Raw genomic sequence first — 27268 nt, forward strand, 5'->3', positions numbered from 1 at the left:
TCGCCTCGCCTTCGCCCAAACGGTCACCTGCACCTCGAACGGTAACCTTTGCCTTGCCTCGCCCTCACCCGAACGGTCACTTGTACCTCGAACGGTAACCTGCCAACGCAACAGTCCTTTGCAAGCTCGAAGGTCTGCAACTTTTCTCTCTACAATATTTGTGTTCTGAGAAGGCTTGGGGAGGAATTCAGCAGACGAAGCAAATCTCGCAGGTTAGTCCTGCGAGATTTACCACGTGTCACCACGCGGAAGGATGTCAGGCACAAATCTCGTAGTTTCGCCTTGGGAGATTTCCGCCATGCGTCACCACCAGTTCGATACCTCATTTAATCTCCCAGCCACGCGTCACGTTTCGGTTCGATGGCTCATTAGGCTGCGAGATTTCTTCAAGCCTCGCCACGCGTCACCTGCTCCCTGTTTCTCTCTTTGCCACGCGTCGAAGGCAGAGTGACCATCAGTTTAAATCTCGCGGCATGAAGCTGCGAGATTACGTGAGCATTATTTTGGAAAAAAATTTCTCAATTAGAGTGTTATTTTATATTTTATTTGTTTTTAATTATAAAACGGGAAAAAACTCCCAAATCTAAAGTCAGACAAAAAATTCCCTACAATGCATATAAAAAATGTCTCCCCACGACATCAATGTTGTACCCTTAACACATCCCTCATCAAAGCCCAGCTTGCCCTGGCCTGGGCCTGGCCATGCCTTGCTCTTCCATGGGCCTAGCAATGTTGGGTCTTAGGGCCTCCACAGCCCAGCCCAGCCCATTCCAAACACGAGAGAGAGAGAAGGGGAGGGAACCCATTTTTATTTTTTGTCTCTTGCAAACTCCCTATCCAAGCAAGCCATCCTACAAGCCACATGTTCCTAGCAAAACAGATAATAAAAAAACAGTCAACCCCAAAGGCACCCACTCTTCGCCTCTTTCATAAACCAATTCACAGCTAACTCTCCACTTTCTTACGTAATATATATATATACTTACGTATTAAAACAAGAAAAAGAATTTAAAAAAAAAAAAAAAGTGAACACAGAGAGAGAGAGAGAGGACCAATGCTGGCGAAAGAGTCGGCGGTCTCGCAGTTCGATCTTCCCGAGGAGGTGTTGGATGTGCTGCCGTCGGATCCTTTCGAGCAGCTCGATGTGGCCCGCAAGATTACCTCCCTTGCGCTCTCGGCGCGCGTCTCCGCCCTCGAATCGGAGGCCTCCGCCCTCCACGGCCGCCTCGCGGAGAAGGACCGCGTCATCGACGATCTCCAGAGCCAGCTCGAGTCCCTCGACGCCTCCCTCTCCGACACCACCGATAAACTCGCCCAAGCCGAGCACCAAAGGGTCCTCCTTCCCCACCCCGCCCGACCCATTTCTTCAATTTGGATGAATCGAGGTTGTTTATGTGCTTTGTGTTGATTCTTATCCTGTCGTGGTTGTGTGGCGCAGGAGACCCTGTTGAAGGAGAACGCTTCGCTGTATAGCACGGTGAGGAAGCTCAATCGAGATGTTTCCAAGGTTCGTGAATAGTCAGTTGTGTGATTTTGATGTTTCGAGTTTTTCTTCTTGTTGAAGTCTGCAAATTTGTGTTGCTTAACTTGGGTTTTTGCTCTCTGGCGTTGGCTTGGAAGTTTGGAGTGAAATGCGTGTGTTTTTAGTATGCCTGGCATTTGGTTGTGCGATTTCATTGTGAAGCGTAGATAGATGCTGTGGAGTTTATATTTTAAATTTCAACCTGATGACTTGTTTAGTTTGGATGATTAGTTTCACTGATGAATTGTTGATTTAGAGGGCGTTTGATTGAATTTTGTGCAAATTTTGACTCAGATAGATAGGATGATTTCAATCTTATATGGGTCCATAAGAAAAAATTGGAGCAGTCTGCATGCTTGTTCAAACTATATTAGCTGTATTGCCGCCATTTTCAAAGTTTTTGTGTCTTAATTACCCATCTAAGATGATGATTAGTATATAAACAGCATGCAGCAAGGGAAAACCTGCCACGAGCTTCCCTTCTTGTTTATTTCTCTTTTGCATCAAGATCAAGCTATTTTAGTGGCTTTGTCAGGGGTGAATTAAGATTTCCTTCCTGTTCAAAGAAGTAAATAACAGTGTTGCCAAGTCGTTTTTATGTTTTCCGATTCCAAACTTTCCAGTTAGTGGGGGCAAAATTGTGGAATCTTAAAATATATGCCGAACAAAAATAGATGCTTTCTGTCTAGTTTAGGAAAGAAAGTGAAGCTGATCAAATACCAAAATAGATTCTCTCTCGCTCTCTCTGTCTCTCTCTCTGTCAAAAACACACACATAAACACGATGGACGTGGATTTGTTGTGTTCACACGTGGGAGGCAGATTATATTAGCAGCAGTTCCAGCTCATCACAGCAACATATCAGCTAGTTCACAGCAGCAGCATATTTTAGTTTTCATTATCTGTTAACAGCAGAAACAGCATTTCAGTTTTCCAGTTAGCACAGCAGCTAACAGCAGCATATTCCAGTTAACACAGCAACAACATTTCAGTTGTAGCTTAGTTATTATATTGTTATTTTTAATTCTTCAGTTATGTTATTGAGTTGCTGTATTTATATATATACTCTTGAAATCTTCTTAGTTCTCGGTAATAAGATTGGAACATTTTCATTCAATTTTAATATGGTATCAGAGCAATTTTAGATTTCTTTCATGTTCCCCCTGCATTTTCCTTCTTGAAGCTTTTCTTGAAGCTTTCATGGCTTCTTCCTCTACTACTTCCTCAAATTCACCTACTGTGGATGATTTCATTAATCCTTATTTGCTGCATCATGGGGATAGTCCTGGTATTGCTCTCGTTACTACACCCATCACTGAAACTAACTAGCATACATGGAGTCGTTCCATGATTCCATCTCTTCATGCTAAAAATAAGCTTCCATTCATTGATGGCTCTCCTCCGCAACCTGCCATTAATGATCCTCTTCGGTTTGCATGGGGGCGCTGCAATTCAATGGTTGTTGCATGGATCACAAATTCATTGCCTAAGGACATTGCATCAAGTGTCCCGTTTTCTGATAATGCAAGAAGTATATGGCTGGATCTGCAACATTGTTTTTCCAGGAGCAGCGTCTATCAACTGAAGAAGTCAATCTCAGATCTTTCTCAGGGACAATTATCCATCACTCAGTATTATAGTCAATTAAAGACTCTTTGGGATAAGCTTCAAACTTACCGCCCTGCTCCTTGTTGCTTTTGTTCACCATCTTGTTCTTGTGGAGCACTTCAGAAAGTGTTTGAATGTGAGCAATTCGATGATACTATTAATTTTCTTATGGGATTGAATGATTCTTTTTCGGTTATATGAGGACAATTGTTGATGATGGATCAAGGTCAATGCAAACTTACATCGGCTTCTGCTCCGATTTTTGATTCTGCTGCCATGGTTACAACTGCTTCACCATCTTCAACTGTTTCAAAATATTCCAAGAAAGACAAGCCTACATGTTCTCATTGTGGAATTTTAGGCCACACTATTGATAAATGTTACCGAATTCATGGTTTTCCACCAGGATTTAAATTCACTAAATCCAAGACAAGCAATTCTTCTGCAAATCAAGTTATCTCAGATGTTCCTTCTTTACCTTTTACTCAAGAACAATGCATTCAATTGTTGGCTCCTCTTCAACCTTCACCTCCGCCATCTTAAGCTTTGGCTGCTTCCACTGTTCCCACTGGTAGTCCTTCTTTAACCTCAATGTGTATGACAAGTATATTTTCCAATTGTTCTTCTTCTTTGTCTTCCTCCACTTCTTGGATCATAGACACGGGTGCAACTGACCATATGGTTAGTGATGTTAAATTTTTAACCTCCATTACTTCTTTGGTTCAGTCTTTTGTTAATTTGCCAAATAGCACTCGTGTTTCTGTGACTCATATTGGAATTGTTTCTCTTTCATCTTCTTTAATTTTACATGATGTACTTTGCATTCCTTCTTTCAAATTCAATTTTTATTTCTGCTAGTAAACTATCGTCCTCACTAGCATGTTGTCTTATTTTTTCATCATCTTTTTGTTTCATTCAGCACCTGCGGCTGTGGAGGACGATTGGACTGGGCCGACTATCTAATGGCGTCTACTATCTACTTCCTTACTCAAATGGAAGTCATTTTGCTGCATCCATTGTCAATTCTTCTTCTTCTTCAAATAATGTACACTAGTCGTTTGATCTTTGGCATCAACGACTGGGTCATCTTTCTTCTGATCGGTTACATTTACTAGGAGATTGTATTTCATTTTCTACTTCAAATAATCATGATTCTTGTAATGTTTGTCCATTTGCAAAACAACATAGACTTCCATTTCAATATAGTCAATCTGTATCTACTTTTATTTTTCAATTGATTCATGCGGATATTTGGGGTCCATTTGCAACTCCTTCATTACAAGGTTTTCATTATTTTCTGTCTATTGTTGATGATTACTCTCGATGCACATGGATTTTTCTTATGAAGTCTAAATCTGAAACTCGTATGTTCCTTCATTCATTTTTTGCTTTAGTAAATAATCAATTTCAAACCGCGGTTAAGATCATTAGAACTGATAATGGTCCTGAATTTAATATGTCTGATTTCTATCACTCAAATGGTATTATTCATCAAAAATCATGTGTTGCTACTCAACAGAATTCAGTTGTGGAAAGAAAACACCAACACCTGCTTAATGTTGCAAGGGCTATTTGATTTCAAGTGCATCTGCCATTACCTTTTTGGTCTGATTGTATTTTGGCAGTTTGCATATTATAAATCGCACATCTACTCCTCTCTTATCAAATAAAACTCCTTATGAATTTTTATTTGGTTAACCTCCTTCTTATTCTCATATGAGAGTTGTTGGTGCACTTTGTTTTGCTTCTACTCTTCCTTTCCATCGTCATAAATTTGATGCTCGTTGTCGTCATTGTATATTTCTTGGTTGTCCTTTTGGTATCAAAGGTTACAAACTATTTGATTTACAAACCCATCAAATCTTTGTTTCTCGCGACGTTGTTTTCCATGAGCATGAGTTTCCTTTTGCTTCTTTGCCTTCTGATTTTCTTACAAAACCATCACTTACTGATGTTGTTTTACCCACTCCTCCAACAGATGTTTCTTTTGATATTCCTTATTTTTCCATCAAACACTCTTTCTTCATCACATAGTTTGCCTTCATCTTCCCTTGCCTTGCTTGCTCTTCCTTCTAACTCTAATTCTCTTCCTCTTCGACATTCAACACACATTAGACATCCACCTTCTTATCTTCATGACTACCATTGTTCTCTGGCCAGCAATTTTAACTCAGTCCTTTCTCCTTTTCACAGCACAGATCAGCCATCCTCAGGTAACCCGTATTCTTTATCTTCTGTTTTATCATATTGTAATCTTTCTTCAGCTTATCGTTCTTTTGTATTGAATGTTTCTGTTCACACTGAACCTCAATATTATCATCAAGCTGTTAAAATTGCTGAATGGCGTGATGCCATGGCTGTGGAGATACGTGCACTTGAGGAAAACCATACCTGGTCACTTACTTCATTACCTCCTGGTCACAAACCCATTGGTTGCAAGTGGGTGTATCGTATTAAATACAATTCAAATGGTTTTATTGAATGATTTAAGGTTAGGTTGGTTGCAAGAGGCTACACTCAACAAGAAGGAATCGATTATTTTGAAACTTTCTTTCCAGTTGCTAAACTAGTTTCAGTACATTGTCTCTTAGCTGTCGCTGCATCCAAAAATTGGTTTGTTCATCAGCTAGATGTAAACAATGTTTTCTTACATGGTGATTTATCAGAGGAAGTCTATATGAAACTGCCTCCTAGTTATGGGACTAAGGAGGTGCCTGATTTGGTTTGTCGACTTCATAAAAGTCTATATGGTTTAAAGCAGGCCTCACGGCAATGGTTTTCTAAGCTTGCTACTACATTACTTGCTTATGGATTTTCTCAGTCTAAATCTGATTCATGTCTTTTTATTCAGACTTCTGCTTCGGTTTTTATTGCTCTTTTGGTATATGTCGATGATATTATAATTGCCAGTTCTAGTCTTGATTCTATCATTGCCATCAAAGAGTTTCTTCACTCAGTTTTTAAGATCAAGGATCTTGGCTGCTTAAGATATTGTTTGGGGCTTGAAGTTGCTCGTTCCTCAAAGGGGTTTTTTATTTGCCAGTGTAAATATGCTTTGGATATTATGCAGGATGCTGGTTTTCTTGGCTCGAAACCCGTCTCCTTTCTGATGACTCAATAACTTAAGCTTTCTCGGACTGAGGGTGCTTTGCTTTCGGATCCTTTACCATATCGTCGCCTTGTTGGTAGGTTATTGTATCTCACAATTACTAGACCTGATCTTGCTTTCTCTGTTCAAATCCTTACTCAGTTCATGGATACTCCACGGCTACCTCATCTCCATGCTGCTCATCGTGTGCTTAGATATCTTAAATCCTCTCCTGGACAGGGTCTTTTCTTTCCTGCTCATTCCTCCCTCAAACTCACTGGTTTCACTGATTCGGACTGGGCAAGTTGTCCTGATTCTCGCCAATCTGTTACTGGTTTTTGTATCTTCCTTGGTAACCCCCTTGTCTCTTGGTGATCTAAGAAACAAACTACTATATCTCAGTCTTCTGCTGAGGCTGAGTACTGTGCTATGGCAACCACTGCTTGCGAATTAACCTGGCTGTCACCTTGCTCAATGATCTTGGTGTTTCGGTGTCTTTGCCAATTTCGTTATTCTGTGATAATCAAGCTGCAATGCACATTGCATCTAACCCTGTTTTTCATGAGTGGACAAAACATATTGACATTGACTGCCACTTGGTTCAAGACAAAGTTCAAGCTGTTTTTCTTCATCTTCTTCATGTCTCTACTCATCACCAGCTAGCAGATATTTTTACAAAGGCCTTAGGGTCTGATGCTTTTTGTCATCTTTTGAGCAAGATGGGTGTGCTGAATCTTGATTCACCACCACCATCTTGAGGGGGCGTATTAGCAGCAAGTCCAGCCCATCACTGCAACATATCAGCTAGCTCACAGCAGCAGCATATTTTAGTTTTCATTATCTGTTAACAGCAGAAACAGCATTTCAGTTTTTCAGTTTTCGAGTTAGCACAGCAGCTAACAGCAGCATATTCCAGTTAACACAGCAGCAGCATTTCAGTTGTAGCTTAGTTATTATCTTGTTATTTTAATTCTTCATTTGTTAATTCTGTTATTGAGTTGCTGTATTTATATATATGCTCTTGTAATCTTCTTAGTTCTCAGTAGTAAGATTGGAACATTTTCATTCAATTTTAATAGATTACAATGAAGTCTTACTGTTCTGGGTTTGTGCAGTTGGAGGCCTTTAGAAAGACACTCATGCAATCACTTCATGAGGACGAAGAAAGCTCGGTAAGTTATTTGCTCCAAGGTGTTTCATGTGCTTATAGACTTTTCTTTTGCATTTCGTGTACATCCATGGAGACGACAATGAACATTAATAAAATGAACATGTTCATTTCCAGGACATTGCTTTAAAGTGTATTTTGGTTTGTCTAAGAACAAAATTTTTTTTTTGTTGCAGGCAGGAAGTGTGCAGCTTGTTACTGAGCAGATACCAGCCCAGCCAAGTTTATCTTCTGCATTTCCAATTAGAGGTCAATTGAATTGCTTATATATAGCTCATTTATTATTTATTATTTATATTATGTGTATCACGGTTTATCATCCATGAGGAAATTTGCAGCATCCACTATGTAAATCACAATAATGGTGTAGCAATATACAAGTTGAGTAAAATAAAGTTGTCAACTGGTGGTCAACAAAAAGGAGTTGTTATAGAACTGTTTGGTTCCTCTGAGAAAGAGGAGTTGTCAAAACGGAGAAACCTCCTACTATTCGACAAAAGAATCTACAGTCTAGTTGAAATATTTTAGATGACTAAAATGAACAATTTTGTAGATTTACATGAATATCTAAATCGACGAAATTTTAATATTATTAAAAAATAAGATAAAAAATAAGTCTCGGAAAAAAAATTAGGGTCCGTTTAGTTTTTAAAAACAATTCTTATTTTCCATTTTAGTTTTCCAACAAATTATAAAAAAATTAGCTACTTTTTTATTTTTACAATATTTATATGAAATAAATGAATTATAATAAACATTTTTGGCACTATTTGCTTGTGAAAATAGTTTTATTTTTATTTTAAATTTTTTAAATCAATGTTTTAAAAGGCTAAATCAAGGCGAGCCTTGAGGTAAGGCAGACCTAAAACGCCTTGAGGTTCAATCCAAAATGCCGAATCGCAAAAAGGCTAACACGTTAAGGCGTAAGGCTTAAGCATTACCACAAAAGGCCTGCCTTTGCACCTTTTTAGCTGGGGAAAACCGCATTTTCTTAATTTTTATGTATTTGTAAAATATATGTAATTTAATTACATATTTTTATCTAAAAATAAAATTCTCAAAAGACTTACTCCCTGACGCCTTAAGGCTTGTGCCTCACCTTTAAGGGTTAGAATGCCTTGCCTTATGCCTTTGCATTTTAAAACATTGTTTCAATTAATTACAAAAATGCCACCTTTATTTCCAATTTTTGAAATTTATAAGAAAAGTTAGAAAACATCTTTTCATTATTTTTCTAGATTTCCTACTCTTACTGTGCATGCGGGAGTATGGGACTGAAATCTTGGACTTTAATTTGTGTGGATTGTATGTGGAATTTCTTCTAAATCTACACAAATCCAAATTCAAGTCCCCAAATCCATGATTTCAAATATTATCTTATATAAAATTGGAAAACAAGTTGTCTTTTCTATGATTATTTTAAATCTAAAAAATAAAAAATTGTTTATACATTTAAACAAACTCTTTATTTTTTACCTTTCAAATACAAATCTTGAAAAATTAAAAAATAAACCAAAATTTTTATATTTCTTTGGAAAACTAAAATTGGAGAATGGAAAATTTTTTCCCAAACTAAACGGTCCCTTAGACTTTTGCTTTTAGAAATTTGAAGTTATTAACTACTAAAAGCTCTCTAAAAAAGCAAAAAGTTGAATTTTTAAATGGTCCACAACTATGTTACCAAACAACTCAATCCTAGCTATAAACAAGGAATGGAAAAGCTCCACGAAAAGGAATGGGATTCTGCTTGGGGGGAAGGTGGTTTTTTTTTTTTTTTTTTTTGGGGGGGGGGGGGACGCGCAAGCATAGGCTAAAATTCTCAAGGGGAACACCACTTTGATCAAATCTCTATAGTACATTGAATTCCTTTAAAGGGTTATTCTACACAATTTATGGTTAAATAAATTCAATAAATTGGTAATCAGCTGGTTAGCCTTTGCACATGCGTAGTCATGTCTTGCCATTTTTTGAAAATGCTTAATATGGGACAAAAATAAGTTGCTCAGATTTTCTCAGTGCAGTGATTTTGTAACAAACTTTTGGACATTTCAGAAGTGAAATATTCTGTTTAAACTTGTGTATGCCTATACCCATTCAAGCACTAATTTATATTACATTTTCTGATTTACTTCAGAAGATGATGCCCCATTACAACCTTCAAGATCTTCTTCAATTCAGAGTCAATTCACAGAAATGGGAAGCTCGTCAGCAGATGATCGTGATATAGATGGTATGTCACTTATATTTAGTATAGTGTATGGTTCTTGGCATGAAAATTGTTTTTTGGAGCAATAATCCTTCCACTGCGCAAGTACTTTCTTTCCTCGAGCAATGTAAATTAATATTTCCATAGCCATGTGGTATACGGTTAAGGAAGCATAAATTTCTGCCTTTTCTAGCATTTTTAACTTCTTGCTACTTTTCTTGTGGCAGTCCCAAGACCAACCATATCACAGAGCCTATTGTTGGCATCCCAAACTAGCACTCCCCGGTTTACTCCTCCTGGGTCTCCTCCAAGCCTATCTGCAGCGGTATCCCCCACAAGATCTAAGCCGGTGCCCCCAAGGCGACATTCAATGCCAGTGTCCCCAAAGCGACATTCAATTTCATTTTCAACTTCAAGAGGAACGCTTGATGATAAGTATTCAGTATATTCATCGATGCCCTCAAGCCTTTATAGCTCAGTTTCAAGCTCTGATTCTGGATCACAAACTGGTTAGCTCTAAGAACTTGTTCCAAACAAAATTTATAATCTATTATTTAGAGGCATGATGCTATAGTTTTGTGATATCATGTCCAGTAGCCCAGCGGGTTCTGGTGCCTTGAATCTCTGAACTTTGTTGGTGTCATGATGATATGCGTAATTTAAACCTTTTTTGCTTCAGTTAAAAACATTTAAAATTGTTAGATTACCACTTTACCTAAAAGCTTAAGCTATTAGGTTATGGGCCAACAATGTATATCAAGATTTAACACCCCCCGCACGTGCAGCCCGTCAGCACGTGGAGAGATAAATACACGATAAATAACACCCATTATAAGGGGAACATAGTAAATTTTTTTAAAACACCACAGAATAAATGCGGGCATTAAGACTAGAACCCAGGACCTTTTGGAAACCAGCTCTGATACCACGTTAGATCAAGAAGAATGGGAGAAAATTAAATGATGTGTTATCACTGTAGAAGGGGTATTTATACATAAGGAGACTATATAAAGGAAGAAAGAATCATTGTACAATCTATTCAAATCCCCACAATTACTCCTATAATTAAGGCTAGTAGTAGAAGAAAAGTGAAGTCCATGGAACAAAGTACTCTTAACATAGCGAATAATTCGAAGAACAACAGCATAATGGGTAGTACAGGGAGCAGCTATAAACTGGCTTACCAAATGAACAACATATGAGATATCAGGGCGTGTGACAGTGAGGTATACCAGACTACTGACCAATTGTCCATATAGGGTAGGATTTTCAAAAGGCATTCCATCCATTGGAGTGAACCGAATATTTTTCTCAAGAGGAGTAGATGCAGTCTTTTTATAAGTCAAACCAGCATGGGAAATAAGGTCAGAAGCATATTTAGACTGAAAAATATAAAATCCATCAAAGGACGAAGATACTTCTAGCCCAAGAAAGTACGCCAAAACTCCCAAATCCTTCATTTCAAAATGTTGGTTCAAATAATGTTTGAGACTAGATATGCCTTCAGTATCATCACCTGTAATAATCATTTCATCGACATATAATAAAAGAAGAACCATGCCACTGTTAGTTTTATGAATAAAGAGAGCAGAGTCATGAGAACTGGAGGAGAACCCAAACTCATCAATGGTCAAACTAAACTTTGAGAACCAAGCACAAGGTGCTTGTTTCAGACCATAAAGGGCTCGACGAAGACGACAAACCTTTGGAGAAGCATGAGCATAGCCTAGTGGTGGCCGCATATAAACCTCTTCCTGAAGATCACCATTAAGGAAGGCATTTCTTACATCCATCTGATATAATTTCCATTTTTTAACAGCGGCGATAGCTAAGAGACTTCTAACAGATGTAATTCGTTCCACCGGTGCAAAGGTCTCTTCATAATCAATCCTATACTCTTGTGTGAAACCTTGGGCAACTAATCGAGCCTTGTAGCGCTCCATAGAACCATCTGAGCGAGTCTTAATTTTGTAGACCCACTTACAACCCACTAAAGTTTTATCAGGAGGAAGATCAACCAAGCCATAAGTATGTGCCTTTTCCAAGGCCTGAATTTCATCTGTCATTGCTTGCTGCTACATAGGATTAGAGCTGGCTTCCTTGTAATAACAAGGTTCATTTAGAGATGCAATGGCAAAATAACAATGATAGTCATGAAATTTAACATGCAAATGACTTACTATGTCAGAACGATGAAGGAGAGGGGGAACAAATGAAAAAGAAGGACAATCAGACTTAGTGGTTACAGGTTCAGCAGATGGTGCAGATTCTGAGGATGAGGTTGTAGAAGATGGGACAAAAGTGTTGCGCTCAGCAGTAGAGTCTGTAGGAGAACTATTGTTTTTTTTTTTTTTTTTTTTTTTTGGGGTTTGATTGGATATGTTTCGTTGAGTTATTGGTGTATCTAGCCTCCTATTTACCGTTCTTTTGCACCACTTGCGACCATGGAAAAAGCAGAGATTTCTCAACCTATTCACACCATTCTTAATGGATCTAACTATAATCTCTGGGCTCAAAGACAACGTCTACTTCTCTTGAGAAAAATATTCGGTTCACTCCAATGGGTGGAATGCCTCTTGAGATCCTGCTCTATATCGACAATTGGTTGGTAGTTTGGTATACCTTACTGTCACACGCCCTGATATCTCAGGATTTGGTGCACAATCCGTGCCATCAATATGACCCCAAAGATATTTTTCCTTCAGGAAAAGTTCAAATTGAAAAGCCCACATAGATTAATTGTTGCCCATAACTCGGCACACACTGGTGTGGAGTCCTTGCTAAATAAAGGAGAAAATTGAGAAACCCCAAAAAAAAAAAAAAACAGACTCTGCTGAAAGAAAAAGGCCACCAGAAAATCTAGATGCCCAAAAAATAAATCAACGCAGGTACAAAGAAAGCCAAGAACAACCCGCTTACATCAAAAAATAAATCTTGAACCAAAAGACCTGCTGTGCCGAGAATCACAAGGATAGAGAAGCACCAGAAACAGCAACAGAGAGAACCAAGACCAACCTTCCTGCACTAAAAAATAAATCTTGAACCAAGAAACCTGCTGTGCCGAGAATCACAAGGACAGAATCCTGCTGTGCTGAGACAGAGAAGCGCCAGAAACAGCAACAGAAAGCTGTTGCCTGCACTAAAATAATTGGCAAACCAGAAAACCTGCTGTGCCGACAGCCACTCAGCCACAGAAATACCAAAAGAACAGAGGAAAAAAAAATCCAGAAGAGAAAAAAAACCACAACAGCCACAGAAACGAGAGACACCTCCGAAACCAAGAAGACAAAAAAATTCGAAGGGGAAGAAAAAAAAACTTAGCAGTTGGCTGGCTCTAATACCATGTCAATGTATTGTGTGAATGGCCGAATGGTTTGGCCTTGAGTTCTGTATATTATATATAGACTTTACAAGAATGCTATACATGGAAAGTAAATAAGTTCTAGCATGATTCTAGCCCTATTCATGTAAACTATAATCTGTCAAGCCCTATACATGTAAACTAAATATATGCTAACAGTACAAAATAATGAATTGAGAAATAAGAAAATAATTGTGGGCTGAAGTAAGGAAAGATATCTTTTGCTTTGCTGTTTTCTGTTCTGTTGACACGCCTCGCTCCTTGCACCTCAGCTCCAAGTACCCTATGTGCCCCTGTGCGCCTTGCGCCTTTGACTACTATGACGAGGTCATGGAAGGTGGGACAAAGGTATTAAGCTCAGCAGTAGAGTCTGTAGGAGAACCATCAAGAAACAAGTTGATGGACGGATTAGTAAAGAAGAAGATGAGGCACAACCTTGAAATTTTGAGAGAAGAAACATTGCATGCTCCCAAAAAGTAACATGTCGAGATATTCGAAGTTGATTCGAAATTGGATCCCAACAACGATGTCCCTTATGTTCAATACCATAACCAAGGAAGCAACAAAGACGTGCTTAGGATTAAAGTTTGGTATACTCATGAGGTTGCAATAGAACAAAGCCGACACAACCAAACACTTTCAAGGTTTTATAATCTGGTGGTTAACCATACAATTTTTCAAATGGTGACTCATTGTGAAGAACGGAGGAAGGAACACGGTTTATGGTAAAAACAGCGGTAAGAGTTGCTTCACCCCAGAAACGTGCAGGACAAGATGCAGACAAAAACATTGCCCTAACAGAATCAATAATATGCCTGTGTTTACGTTCTGCACGTCCATTTTGTTGAGATGTGCCTAGGCAAGAACGTTGGACAATAGTGCATTCCTTTTGAAGAAAATTGAGAAAAAAAGAGTCTTTATATTCCATGGCATTATCCATACGCAAGACTTTAATGGGTCAGGAAATTTGAGTTTGAATCATAGTGACAAAAGTAATATAAACTTGGGGCAACTCAAATCTATTTTTTAGGAGATATATCTAGGTAAACCAAAAATAGTCATCAACGAACAAAACATAGCACGAGAACCTCCCATAGTAGGAGTAGGAGATGGGCCCCTAATATCAGAATGCACCAAATCAAAAGGACTAGTAGAAATATAATCACTTTTATTAAATGACAAAGCTGATTGTTTAGCTAAGTTACAATGGGAACAATGCAAAGATTCAGTTATCACTGAGCCTAATAACCTAGAAGAAACAAGAAAACAAAGTTTATTGCCTAAAACTTGACCTAACCAAAGATGCCGAAGATGGAAAAGAGACTTAGAAGAAATTGTAGATGAAGCAAATGGAAGAGATCGGGAAACTGGAACATGAAGATAGTTGAGCTCAAACAACCTTCCAACTTTATGGCCGGTCCCACGAATCTGTCCCGTCTGTGGATCCTGCACACAACAACCATCAATAGAAAAGATTATTTCGAGACCAAGTGCACAAATTTGACCAACTGAAATAAGATTCAAGTTTAGGTCTGGCACATAATATGTATTAGGCAATGAAAGTGTGGAAGAGGAATCATGATTGATATGATTAGTTTTCATGTAAGAACCATTGGTTGTGTGAATGATAGGTGTAGAGGTGGGAGAGATTGAACAGGAGAGTAAAGAGGAATCAAAAGTCATGTGATTACAGCAAGCAGAATCAAAAAACCAAGATGTACCTGAGACAATAGCCAAATCAGAAGAATTATTAGATAACATAACCTGTTTGAGAACACTTTTCGAATCTTTTAGAGAAAAAGAGGATTGAGAGTTTGAAGATTCTGTAGGAGCAGCAACAGATGTAACTAAAGACTTGAAGTTATTCCGTGGTTGAGGTTGATCTCCCCTAGGTTTAGGAGGTGGAATAGGACAATTGTCAACAATATGACCAAGATGATGGCAATATTGACATTCGACCATAGGACATGTAGAAAACACATGATCCTCTTTAGAGCAGTTCCTACAAAACTTATGACTGGATGCGATAGGAGACCGACCACCGTACTAAGGTTGAGGAGTAGTGGCAAAAACAACATCACGGGTAGGAGACTTCGTCATGCCAAGATGGGTTTCCTAAAAAAATGATCTCAGATTTGGCACTATCCAAAGTTGGAAGAGGATGCCGATGCAACAAGGAAGCACAAACTAGTTCGTATTCAGGATGTAAGGCCGTAAGAAATTGAATGAGATGCATTTGATCAGTAGTTATCTGAGATTGACCAAGCTGATTCCAAGCAGGCTGAACCTATGCCAAGAAATTATTGATTGACTTTGTTCCATGGACTTAACTTTGTTTCTACTTCATCATTTGATCTTATGGGATATTCTGATGCTGATTGGGCTGAAGATCCTACTGATCGTCAGTCCACTACTTGTTACTGTATCTTCCTTGGTACCTCTCTAATTTCTTGGCGAAGTAAGAAACAAACGGTTGTAGCTTGGTCTAGTATGGAAGCTGAGTATCGGGGGATGCCGCTTCCGAGCTTTCATGGCTTTGATGGTTTTTTGAAGATGTGGGTCTTGTTCACAATTTTGGCTCCCCTCTTTATTGTGATAGTAGGAGTGCCATTTAGATTGCTCATGTAAAAGGATTGAATTGATAGAAGTAAAAGAGATTAAGAAACAGAGGATGGTTGAATTGATATTCTATCGTATATCAAACATGATACAGGATAACTCTATATAGAGTTTTAGTACACCAGAGTAGCTATCTTCAAAATTCAATTAACAACAAAATATCTTTTCAAAATTTAAATAACTGCAAAAGATCGGATCAATTGTCCTCCTAATTCTCCTTTATCTTCTAGATACAACAGAATATCTTTTCAAAATTTAAATAACAACAGAAGATCGGATCGGTTGTCCTCCTAATTCTCCTCTTTATATTCCTCCAGTTGACGGCTACGACTTTACTTGCTTGGTTTGTTATTCAGTTCCACATTTTCCTCGACATGCCCCCTCAATCTGAAGGGTAGTGTTCGAACATTCAGATTGGCCAAGATGATTTGAAATTTGCAAGGGCATTCCGGCTTAGTTAATGAATCAGCAAGTTGATCTCTATTAGATATTAAACTGAACATTAAGCTACATTCTTCAAACTTGGTCACGTACATAATGAAAATCAATCTTGATGTGCTTTGTACGAGCATGAAACATAGGATTAGCAGCCAAGTATGTGGCTCCAATATTGTCACACCATAAAACAGTTGATTTTGGAATCTTAAGGCTAATTTCGCATAAAATCGATTGCAACCATTGTAGTTTTGAAGCTGTATTTGCAAGTGACTTATATTCAGCTTCGGTACTACTACGGGAAACTGTGAATTGTTGCTTGCACCGCCAGGAAATAAGATTGTTGCCCATAAAATGCAATATGCACCTACTGATTGAAGATCATCTCGATCGGCTGCCCAATTGAAATCTGAAAAAGCTTGAATTGCAAAATTAGATGATTTGATGAGGAACAAACCCATTGATATGGTATGTTTAAGATAACGCATAATCCTTTTTACAGCCTACCAGTGTGGTTCCAATGGGTATGCATTGATTTACTTACTTTGTGTACTGAAAAAGCAGGATTAGGTCTGGTGAAAGCTAAATATTGTAAGCTTTCAACAACCTATCAATAGAGATGAGGATTTGAACATTTAGCGCCCTTAGTTGCAGATAGTTGACAACTAGTTGACATAGGACTTGTGCACGGCTTGGCTTCTACCTTGCGAGTGCGTTCCAGAAGATCAGCCACATACTTACGTTGAGTTAAATACATACCTTCTCGAGTGCAAGACTTCTACCCCCAAAAAATAGCTAAGGTCGCCAAGCTCTTTTACGGCAAAATTAGAATGCAGGGCCCGAATTACATGTGATGATAATATCATCAACGTAAATAAGAATCACAACAAGAACACCATTCTTGCGCCAAATAAGAATAGAAGTGTTGGCCTTGCTATCACAAAATCCAACCTGTCATAACTTGTCAATTAGATGAGAGAACCAAGCTCTCGGAGCTTGTTTCAAGCCATATAGTGACTTATGTAACCTGCAAAGATGATGAGGATATTGCGGATGAATGTAGCCTTGAGGTTGTGCCATATATACCCCTTCCTCCAATTTTCCATGCAAAAAAGTATTTTGTACATCAATTTGCTTAATCTGCTAGTTAAAAGAGACAGCCAGGGACAAGACAATTCGAATTGTAGCATGCTTGACAACAGGGCTAAAGGTTTCATTAAAATCGACACCTTCTTGCTTGATGAAATCCTTTGGCAACCAACCTCGCTTTATACTGCTCTATGGAACCATCAGCATGTCGTTTAATTCTGTATATCCATTGGAAGCCAACTATATTGGCCTTTGGAGGTGGCACGACTAATGACCATCTCCCATTGCGTAAAAAGGCATCGAACTCAGCATTCATTGCTGCACACCAGTGTGGTGATTTGATTGCATCACTATAACCCGATGGTTCTACATCAGCAGAATCAAGAGAGCTAAGTAAGGCTTTGGGTAGGGGATACCTCACAAAATCATCAGAGGTGGCTTTTGGTTTAAAAATATTGCTCCTTTATTTGGTAACCATGGCATGTGTTCTGGTGCTTCGCTGTTTAGCAATAGGATCTGAGGTTTGCTGAGTTGTGTCCTCTGGTATGCTGGAGGGTACAGAGGTGTCGGCAGCTATTATGACAGACTGGGAGGCAGAATTATGAGGCCTCACAACTGCTTCTTCATATGTTCCTGCAGAGTGAGACACTATAGGCACATTAAGGTTATTTTCAGGTGGTAAGATCCTGGCTTGTATATCATTAATTTTGGCAGGAGGGGTTAATTTGAGATGTAAAGGCAAGGCAACATGTGTGAATGAGTTGGACGTTGAAGATGGTGTGGGTGAGGTATTTTTCTGATAAGGAAACAAATTTCCATCAAAGATTACATGACGAGACACATAAACTCGACCAGTTTGTAAGTCAAGACACTTGAACCCATGGTGATTAACACTATAGCCAAGGAGAACACATGATTTGCTTTGGAAATCCAATTTATGTTTGTTATATGGTCTAAGATTAGGCCAACATGCACATTCGAAAACCCGTAAGAAAAGAAAAATCAGGGACTTGGTGATAGATCATTTCATAAGGTGACAAATTGTTGAGAATGGGTGTGGGAAGACAATTAATTAAATAAGTTGCAGTGTAAAAGGCGTCTTCCCAGTAAATTAGAGGTAAATTCGAATGTGATAACAAACTAAGTCCAATTTCAACAATTTGTCTATGCATTCGTTCAATTGAGCCCATTTGTTGGTGAGTATGAGGACAAGCTAGACGATGTGCAATGCCATTTTCTTGAAAATAATTATGTAGCCCACGATACTCACCACCCTAATTAGATTGTATGGCCTTTATTTTACGTTCAAAATGTTTTTCCACAACATTGAAATTGAAGAAAAACACGCTCAACATCAGACTTTAATTTAATTGGAAATAACCATAAAATTTTTTGAATAATTATCCAGAAAGCTAACATAGTACCGAGCACTTGTAGTTGAGGCTACAGAAGCTAGACCCCATACATCTGTGAAAATTAAGTCTAATGGAGCATGAGAAACATAATTAGTAGTGCTAAAAGGCAAAGCATGGCTCTTGGCTAATTGGCAATCGGGGCACACAGTGTGCCTCTTTATTTTATCAACTGGAAGCTTATTGAAGGACAAAACGCGTTGAACAACTTGAGGAGCAGCATGGCCAAGTTGACAATGCTACTGATCAAAAGAAACACGAATACTTGAAAGGGCTTAAGGATGAACATTGGTGTTGGAAAAATGGTATAAACCATTACTGACTTGACCTCGATGAAGGACGTTCTCCGAGTAATCCTTCGCAAGAAAATATTTGTCATGAAACTCAAAATAAACATTATTATCAATACATAATTTTTGAACAGAAAGTAAATTTTTTTGAATTTGAGGGACCAAGAGGACTTGATTTAACACAAAAGAATGAGATGATGTATTAAAAGTAGAATTTCCAGTTTTAGAGATACACAAACCTTGACCACTGCCAACCTGAAGTTGGTCTGTACCATCATAGTCATCACTCTTTAGGTTCAAATTGGTCATATCATGTGTGATATGGTGAGTAGCATCTGTGTCCGCATGCCAGTCATTCACCCAACCGCCATTATTAGCTGCATACAAGGTTTTTTTATTCTAAGAACAAGGAGGATCCTGATAGGTGAGATCGAAGCGGTGGTAGCACTTACGAGCGGAGTGGCCAAGTTTCCTGCAAACTTGACACACAACTGTAGAAGAAGAATGTGTCACTGCGATTATAGGAGGAAGCAACCCCTCCCTGAGAATTGTTAAGGTGGCCTCTACCACAGGAGCCACCTCGCCCCCTAGTGTTGGTTTGTTGCGACCGTCTCTGGATGACATTCGCCTCAGCAAGTGGTGCAGGGGTAGAAAAATGATGGCGGTTTAGATGAGATTCAGTAACAATGAGCAGAGAGTAGACCTCCTCAAGTGTGACATGGTCAGTGCGAGCATAGATGGAGGACACGAAGCTATCATATTTATGCCCTAATCCAGCAAGAACATAAGAAATGATGTCGTCACACTTGAGAGGTTGGCTGGCCATAGCAAGTTTATCAGCTAAATTTTTGATCGACAAAAAATAATCATTGGCAGATGACTGCCTTTCTTTGCATTTGCAAGTTGAGTTTGAACCTGGATGGTATGAGCTCGAGACTGCGAAGAGAAATTTGTCTCAAGTGCTTGCCAAACTATTGATCAAACTATTGACATTTTTACCAAGTCTCACCTTCATGGACGTTTTCATGATCTGCTATCCAAACTCAAGTTGGTTTCCTCATCACCATCTTGAGTTTGAGGGGGGATGTTAGCCTTAATTATAGGAGTAATTGTGGGGATTTGATTAGATTGTACAGTGATTCTTTCTTCCTCTATATAGCCTCCATATGTATAAATATCCCTTCTACAGTGATAATTCATCATCTAATTTTCTCCCATTCTTATTGATCTAACCAACATGCATAAAAATAGAACACCATGGATTTGGAATTTATGGTTGTGAAATTGCAAGCCAATATTAAGCAGTTGTGTCTTGCAAGTTTTTACCCTGACCCAATTAATACTACTTTTGAAGTTGATGTAAATTGGTGTTAGCAGTCGACTGCTTACATTTTGTTTTCACTGATTTGGTTGTGAATAGTTAGAAGGAAAACCTGTCAGAAAGAATGATCTGCTGCCCATTCAATGTGTTCCACTTGGAAGATCTTCTATTTCAGCATTGCCAACATTCCCTCTTCAGATGCAATATTACAGACCTTTCGCATTTAGAAAAATATGATGGAATTATTCGTTAAGACATCTCTGATTTATTTTGACCATCTTCATGTTTCTACATAATTCAGTTTTCTTTTTAATGGTTGCGTCACTTAAAACATTTCTCATTTTTGTATATCCCCTTGTAAAGTGGCCCCTGGTGCAGTGCAAGCTTCACATCTTTGTGCATTTTTCTTGATGCCTGGAATGGGTATAAGCTTCTCAAATACTCAGTCTGCACCATGTGTAACTTTTTTCTAGAGTTAGTGGTCCAAGCATGGGTAATCCCAAATTCCCATGAAATGATTCGAGAAAGCACTGGAAATGTGCTGGATCGTATACATCTTTTATTAGATGTTTTCATTTTAATAAGTGTGAATGTGCATGGAATAATATAGTTTATTCAACAGCCAGCAATGATGCTAGGTCGTTCACTGGAAGTTTTGAGTTTAGCTGCTTGAGGATTGATAAAACATGGCAGTTCTACAGTTTTCAAAGTCATTTTATGCGTGCATTGTTTTTGTTTTATTATTTTTCCCCATATCCTATTCATTTCTTTTACTTTTATGTGTGCACAAGTGTAAAACATATCAACCTTTTTCAAGTTTAGCTGCTGGAGGTTTGACAAAACATGGCAGTTCCTTCAGTTATCAAGGCGATTCTGTGCATGGAGCAATTTTATTTTTGTTTTATCCCCCTCCCTCCCAACTTCCTATTCATTTAATTACTTCTGTTTATATTGAAGTGTTAGGTTTTAGTTACATGCCAAGAGTTTTATCCTGTGAGAATGCAGTTCATCTATTACCTGGGGCTGTGGCCTAGTTGCAAGGGCATACTCCCATATAATTTGGAGGATGGGAAATCATGATTCTAATCCTGGGGGCAGTGTTGTAAATAATACTACCGTGTTCTCTGTGGGCTGAAGTTAGGCTATAGCTCAATACTAATTTCCTTGGGGGAGAACCCTTAGGCGGTTAGGCCATTGGCCCACAGGCGTGTGTTGTCTAGGCTGCTTTTGCCATTGGTCCCCAGCATGTAGGGGGCTCTATAGTCACATAGGGAATTAATATGAACGTTGCACTTCTACCTTTTGCTAATGATCGTTATTGGGCAGCATATTGAAATCTGCATGTCAACAGATACCTTTTTTGTTTTTTTTTTTTTGGGGCCGGGGGGGGGGGGGGGGGTTCACTTTTACAAGCAGTGGTCTTGAAAACAGATCAACAAGTAGTTGAATGTTGGATGTCTAAAGTGCATTTGTTAATTGATATCATTAATTCTTATGTTGTCTGTTGCAGGACGAGCTCGAGTAGATGGGAAAGAATTTTTTCGCCAAGTCAGGTAAATGCTCTTCATTCTTCTCATACCCTTTCTCATCGCTACTCTAAACAATATATATAATCTATTACTGGCTGGCCGGTTACAAAACAGGCTTGGATTTCCACTCATATGAAAGGTTAGATACCATTGACTCTCTGTGTGCATCCTTAATTTGGTGGATCCTCAATGCCTATTGAAAAAAAATGTTGTGGATGGCCATTGAATTATTCAAGAAATTCTAAATAGAACTTTTTTCTATCAAAAAGATGTATGCAAGAAATTGCCAAAATTTTCTTCTCAGTACCAATGCGTATTTCAGGACAATCCCCTTCCCTATGTTTTTGTTGGGAGCTGTCATTGGTGGGTGGACGTGCTAGCTTAATTGCTTCCAAACTTTAAATTGTGATGTGTTTACTGTTTAGATCATTGCCTGCCAAGTTTTATAATTGCCTTATACCAGATATCATTTTTTCCTCCACCAGGAGCCGCTTGTCGTACGAGCAGTTTGGTGCTTTTCTAGCAAATGTAAAGGAATTGAATTCCCACAAGCAAACAAAGGAGGTATGGTATCCATTTCCTTACTTTGCGGATTATACCTCACTGTTGAAATCTCCATTCCACTGCATCATCATTTGGCTTTTGTTTTTCCCCTCAATATTTCAGGAGACTTTAAGGAGGGCTGATGAGATCTTCAGCGCAGATAACAGGGATCTCTATGCTATTTTTGAGGGATTGATCACTAGAAATGTTCATTGAAATTATGGTGTACCTAAAGTTTGTAAGCATTGCTTTTCCAACTTGACATTCTATTGCAGTTTTTTTTTCCAATGTAAATTAAATGTAATTCAAGTGTTAATGCCAAGACTCCATGAAACTCTTGTTGAATAATTATATGTCAAGTTGTGATTTTGCAATATTAGTGGTAGACATCAAAATGATTTCTGAATACTTCTGGACTTTGGAATTGTCTAGCACTGTATTGCTTAGGAAGATCATATCCCTTGAGTTGCAAACCATTCGTCATTTTTGTGTTAATTTATTAACTACACGTTTAGCATGTAGGAATGGAATAGAATAAAAAAGAAACGAAATTAAATTAATCACTCTTGACTTTGTCATGCTTCTCATTCAAATTTTCATTTCATTCCTTTATTATTTCCATTTCATTTGCAGATCAAGCGTGGCGCAAATGTAGGGGATGCCAATTCGTAAAAGACAGGACTTTTATTTTCAAATAGAGGAATCTATATTTTAATATCAGCGCTCAAACCAAGTTTCATTATGTTTGGAAAGGGGACTTTGGTATCTCTAGTCATTTGAGAGTTGAGTAATACTTTGACTTGTATGGTTAGTATGCGTATGCAAGACGTTCTTTGAGGGCAAAATTGTGAAGGCATAAGAGTCAAATGGATAATATCTAAGTCATGAGATAACTTTTAACATCAAACTTGCCATCAATGGAAAATGCAGTCTCCGAGATGAAAGATTTTCTTATTGTATGCTAACTCTTATTGACTGGGTGGGCTATGATGTATGTCGTAAAAGGGCCCGGAATCCTATTTCATATGACAAGTTGTAAGTCATGAGATAACTTTCATCATTAATAGGGTTTAGTTAAGTTTTATTTACCAATGTTTATTCTTACTAATAAAATGATCATTAAAGATGTATGGTTGTCATAAAATAAGTAAAATGCATTAATAAATAAGAAATGTGATGTGAACGTCAACCAATACGCGTTGAGACCCAACAAATAATATTGGGATGCTTGTCAAATGATGTGAACCTCAATCGACACGCTTTGAAACCCAATAACTAATATTGGAATACTTGTTCAAGAAAGATAAAATTCAGTTTTTTAATAGGAAATTTCAACCCAATGTTTATAAATGAAACTCGAAAGCGAACCGAATGTATAAAGTAACAAACTTCAACTCAATGATTATAATTGTATCACATATTGAAGGTATAAATTCTCGACCCAATGATTATAATTAAATCATGAACCAAAGGTATAAAATTTGAACGTCACAAGGAAGAATTCTTGATAAGTTCACTAGTTCTTTAAAGAACCAATAGAAGAAACAAAACCTTACATTTTTATTCGATGTTGTATTCAATGGTTGAATGCTATTTATAAAACATGGCTGAAGAAAAAACTACAAAATAGGTAAGTAAATCAGCCAACTAATTTGTCTAGAAAGTCAATCGACGAACAAATTTCCTGGAAAGTCAATCGACCAACTACTGGGTTGTTTGGAAAGTCCGCTCAATTAAGCAAGATTAGCTCCATCAATTAAGTAAGATCAGCTCCATAAAAAATTTGGATTAAGTTTATTACACTTCAGCTTTCTTTGGGCCAAACTTGGAGTGTCCCGTTTTTTAATAAGCTCAAATATCTTGAATCAGTCCATTAAGTGATTCTTTGATCTTCTTGGATTTCGCTCCAGTGATAGGGCCCAACTGAAATATGTAATGGATCCTTTAATGGTGCTTATTGATTCTCATATCCCCTCTCTTCAAAAGGATTCGTCCTCACATCCGTGTAGTATTTTAAACTAATATCGACGGTAAGATAATATTATAGAAACAACGAATCAAAGGAAGAAGGAAGATGACCAAAAAAAAAAAAAAATTAACTTTGGTAAGTACCAAATGATATTATCTGTTACTTCAATATTTTTTTCTTTTTTTTTTTCTTTTCTTTTTTTGACTTCTCTTTTTTTTTTTTTCCGACGCTTATTTTTTTTCTTTTCCTACTTGGTACACGTCACAAAATAAGAACAATGAATAATGAACACAAACGAAACAAGATAAGATGATAATAAGAAACAAAAGATAAAATGATAGTAAACCTGATTTTAGAGCCCAACCTCTAATACCAAATGGTGCAAACCCCAATTGACATGCGTTGAAACCCAACAACCAATATTGGAATACTTACCGAATGATGCGAACCTCAACTGACACGCTTTGAAACCCAACAACTAATATTGGAATACTTGCCAAATGATGCGAACTTCAACTGACATGTGTTGAAACCCAACAAATAATATTGGAATACTTGCCTAAGAAAACTAAAATTCATGTTTTGGATAGAAATCCCGACCCAACGTTTATAAATGAAACGCGAACAGAAGGTATAAAATAACAAACCTCGACCAAATGATTATAATTAAATTATAAACCGAAGATATAAAGTAACAAACCTCAACCCAATGATTATAATTAAATCACAAACCGAAGGTATAAAATTTGAACGTCATATTGAAGAATCCTTGATAAGTTCACCAGTTATCTAGAGAACTAATAAAAGGAACAAAACCTCACATTTTTATTTTAGTGTTGTATTCAATGGTTGCATGCTATTTATAAAGCATGGTTGAAAAAAAAAAATTACAAAATAGGTAAATAAATCAGCCAACTAATTTGTCACGAAAGTTAATCGGTCAACTATTTTGTCTGAAAATTCAATCGGCCAATAAATTTGTCAGGAAAGTCAATTGGTCAATAAATTTGTTCGAAAAGTCAATCAGCCAACTACTTGGTTGTCTGGAAAGTTCACCCAATTAAGCAAGATCAACTCCATCAATTAAGTAAGATCAGTTCCATAAAAAACTTGGATTAATTTTATCACACCTTCAGCTTTCTTTGGGTCAAGCTTGGAGTGCCCCGTTTTTGAATAAACTCAAATATCTTGAATCAACCCATTAAGTGTTTTTTTGATCTTCTTGGATCTCGCTCCAGTGATAGGTCCAACTGAAACATGCAATGAGTACTTCATCAAAATGGCATTGTTTATGTGCATCGGTTCATTATTTCTTCGGGCATAGAACTTGTTTAGTGGGAAAATTTCTAAATTTCAATTCAGACATTCCTCACCTATTCCGCCAGACTTTGTTTTGGTAATTTGAATTCAAAAGAGTGGAAGCTGCATCTGCCCTATGCAAGATGACATGTTTTGAGATGTTCAGCTCATGTAATTTAAGATGCTAGAAAAATAAATATATTCGGAAAATGTCAGATGGATACCTTACCTTGTTCGAAGGACTGACCATTCAATTGAAGCAATTGTTTAAAATTCAATGACTTACCGATTATAAAATATTTTTTATAAGAAGATAAATATATTACTAATTTAAAATTCATGTTAATACTTTTCAAACAAATTTATTATTGCAAAAAATTAATGATATCCGTGTAAAAAAGTAGAAAAATGGCTCTCTAAGACCGCCAAAACCCCAATGTTGAATTTTAATAATCTTGACTTAAATATACAAAATTAAAATGACCAATCATTTTTTTTTGGGTATAAAATAATAATAATGATAATAGTCAATCAAGGAAAAGCAAATAATTTTCCATATTTCGGAATAAATTTAACATTGATTTGGAATAATTATTTCCCTTCATCTCTCCATCTCTCTTAGAATGAGTCGTTTAATTAATAGAATGTAGCGTAATATTAATTTTGGCCTTGAATTGAAGAATTTGAATTAATTTTGAACATAATTTTAAATATATATATATATATATATATTTATAAGAATCAATCAAACTTTTTATTCTAATTACATAAATAATGAATAATGCTGCTATATCAGTCAAAGTATTGTAGTAGATTTAATACTAACTCAATAGATCATATGTTTAATTTTCTTGGTCTCCTTTTTCTGTAATTACATACCTAATTTATTTATATTTTGTAATAATATACAAGAACTCCTTAAGAGTAAGTTTGAACCAAGAATTTTATTTGGAGAAAGGAAAAGTAAGAAGAAAATTTATTTCCCACTATATTTTTACTTTATCTCAAGTATCATTAGAAATGAAAAATTGTTCTAATATGATTAAAACTAAGTAAGAGAAACTAAATGTTAAGGATCTGTAAAATTATAATTTTGTTAATTGACTTAGTATATTTTTTATTTCTCACTTTTCTTGACAACCAAACATGAAAAAAAATTTCACACTTTAATGGATAGTATTTTTCTCATTCTCATTATTTGGTTAGGCTAAAGAAAGATTAGATTTTTAAAGATTGAATTTTTTAATATGGACACCATATGTAGAGACCTGGAAAAATTTAATTAATGAGAAAATAAAGAAAAGATGAAAGAAAATTTGAAAGGACAAAGCAGCAAGGACTCGTCGATGAGTGCTGGCCTCCTCGACGAGGAGATCCCGAGAGCCAGGAAATCTTAGATTTAAAGGATCACCGACGAACCCCCTGTTCTCGTCGACGAGTGTCATTCTTTGACTCGTCGACGAGTAAGGCTGGGACAACAACCTATAAATAGGCCTTAAGTCATTTATTTGTTTAGAAAAATAAACACACACTCTTTCTCTCTCTCTCTCTCTCTCTCTCTCTCTCTCTCTCTCTCTCTCTCTTTCTCTCTCTCTCTCTCTCTCTCTCTCTCTCTCTCTCTCTTAAGGTTGTGAACCCTCCCCCTTCTCTATTTGATTTCTCTCCGATTTTAGTTTGATTCGACGATCAGACATCACCACGAGGCTCTAGGGGCGATTCTCTGCAAGTTAATCGAAACGAATTCGTGTTTTGGGTTCCTAGACACCGCTCCAAAGTTGAGGTAAGGGTGAAAAATGTGTAACTGCTTAGA

The 27268-nt window shown here is 37.3% G+C and overlaps 1 protein-coding gene across 2 annotated transcripts; it reads left to right on the forward strand.

Moving 5' to 3' along the window:
* Window positions 1–870: 870 nt before the first annotated feature.
* LOC131152121 (uncharacterized protein At4g15545) lies at window positions 871–23134 on the forward strand. Of its 2 annotated transcripts, XM_058103776.1 has the most exons (10): window positions 871–1333; window positions 1439–1507; window positions 7333–7389; window positions 7562–7634; window positions 9520–9615; window positions 9819–10100; window positions 21629–21671; window positions 22133–22211; window positions 22314–22428; window positions 22824–23134. In XM_058103776.1, the coding sequence occupies exons 1-9, from the start codon at window positions 1055–1057 to the stop codon at window positions 22404–22406; spliced, it is 1071 nt and encodes a 356-aa protein (XP_057959759.1). In that variant the 5' UTR covers window positions 871–1054; the 3' UTR covers window positions 22407–22428; window positions 22824–23134. The 2 variants fall into 2 exon arrangements, with proteins under 2 accessions (XP_057959759.1, XP_057959761.1); XM_058103778.1 differs by lacking the exons at window positions 21629–21671; window positions 22314–22428; window positions 22824–23134 and having other exon boundaries at window positions 968–1333; window positions 9819–10117; window positions 22111–22216.
* The last annotated feature ends 4134 nt before the right edge of the window (window positions 23135–27268 follow it).

The sequence above is a fragment of the Malania oleifera genome, chromosome 3 (genome assembly GCF_029873635.1).
Source record: "Malania oleifera isolate guangnan ecotype guangnan chromosome 3, ASM2987363v1, whole genome shotgun sequence".
Lineage (NCBI taxonomy): Eukaryota > Viridiplantae > Streptophyta > Magnoliopsida > Santalales > Ximeniaceae > Malania > Malania oleifera.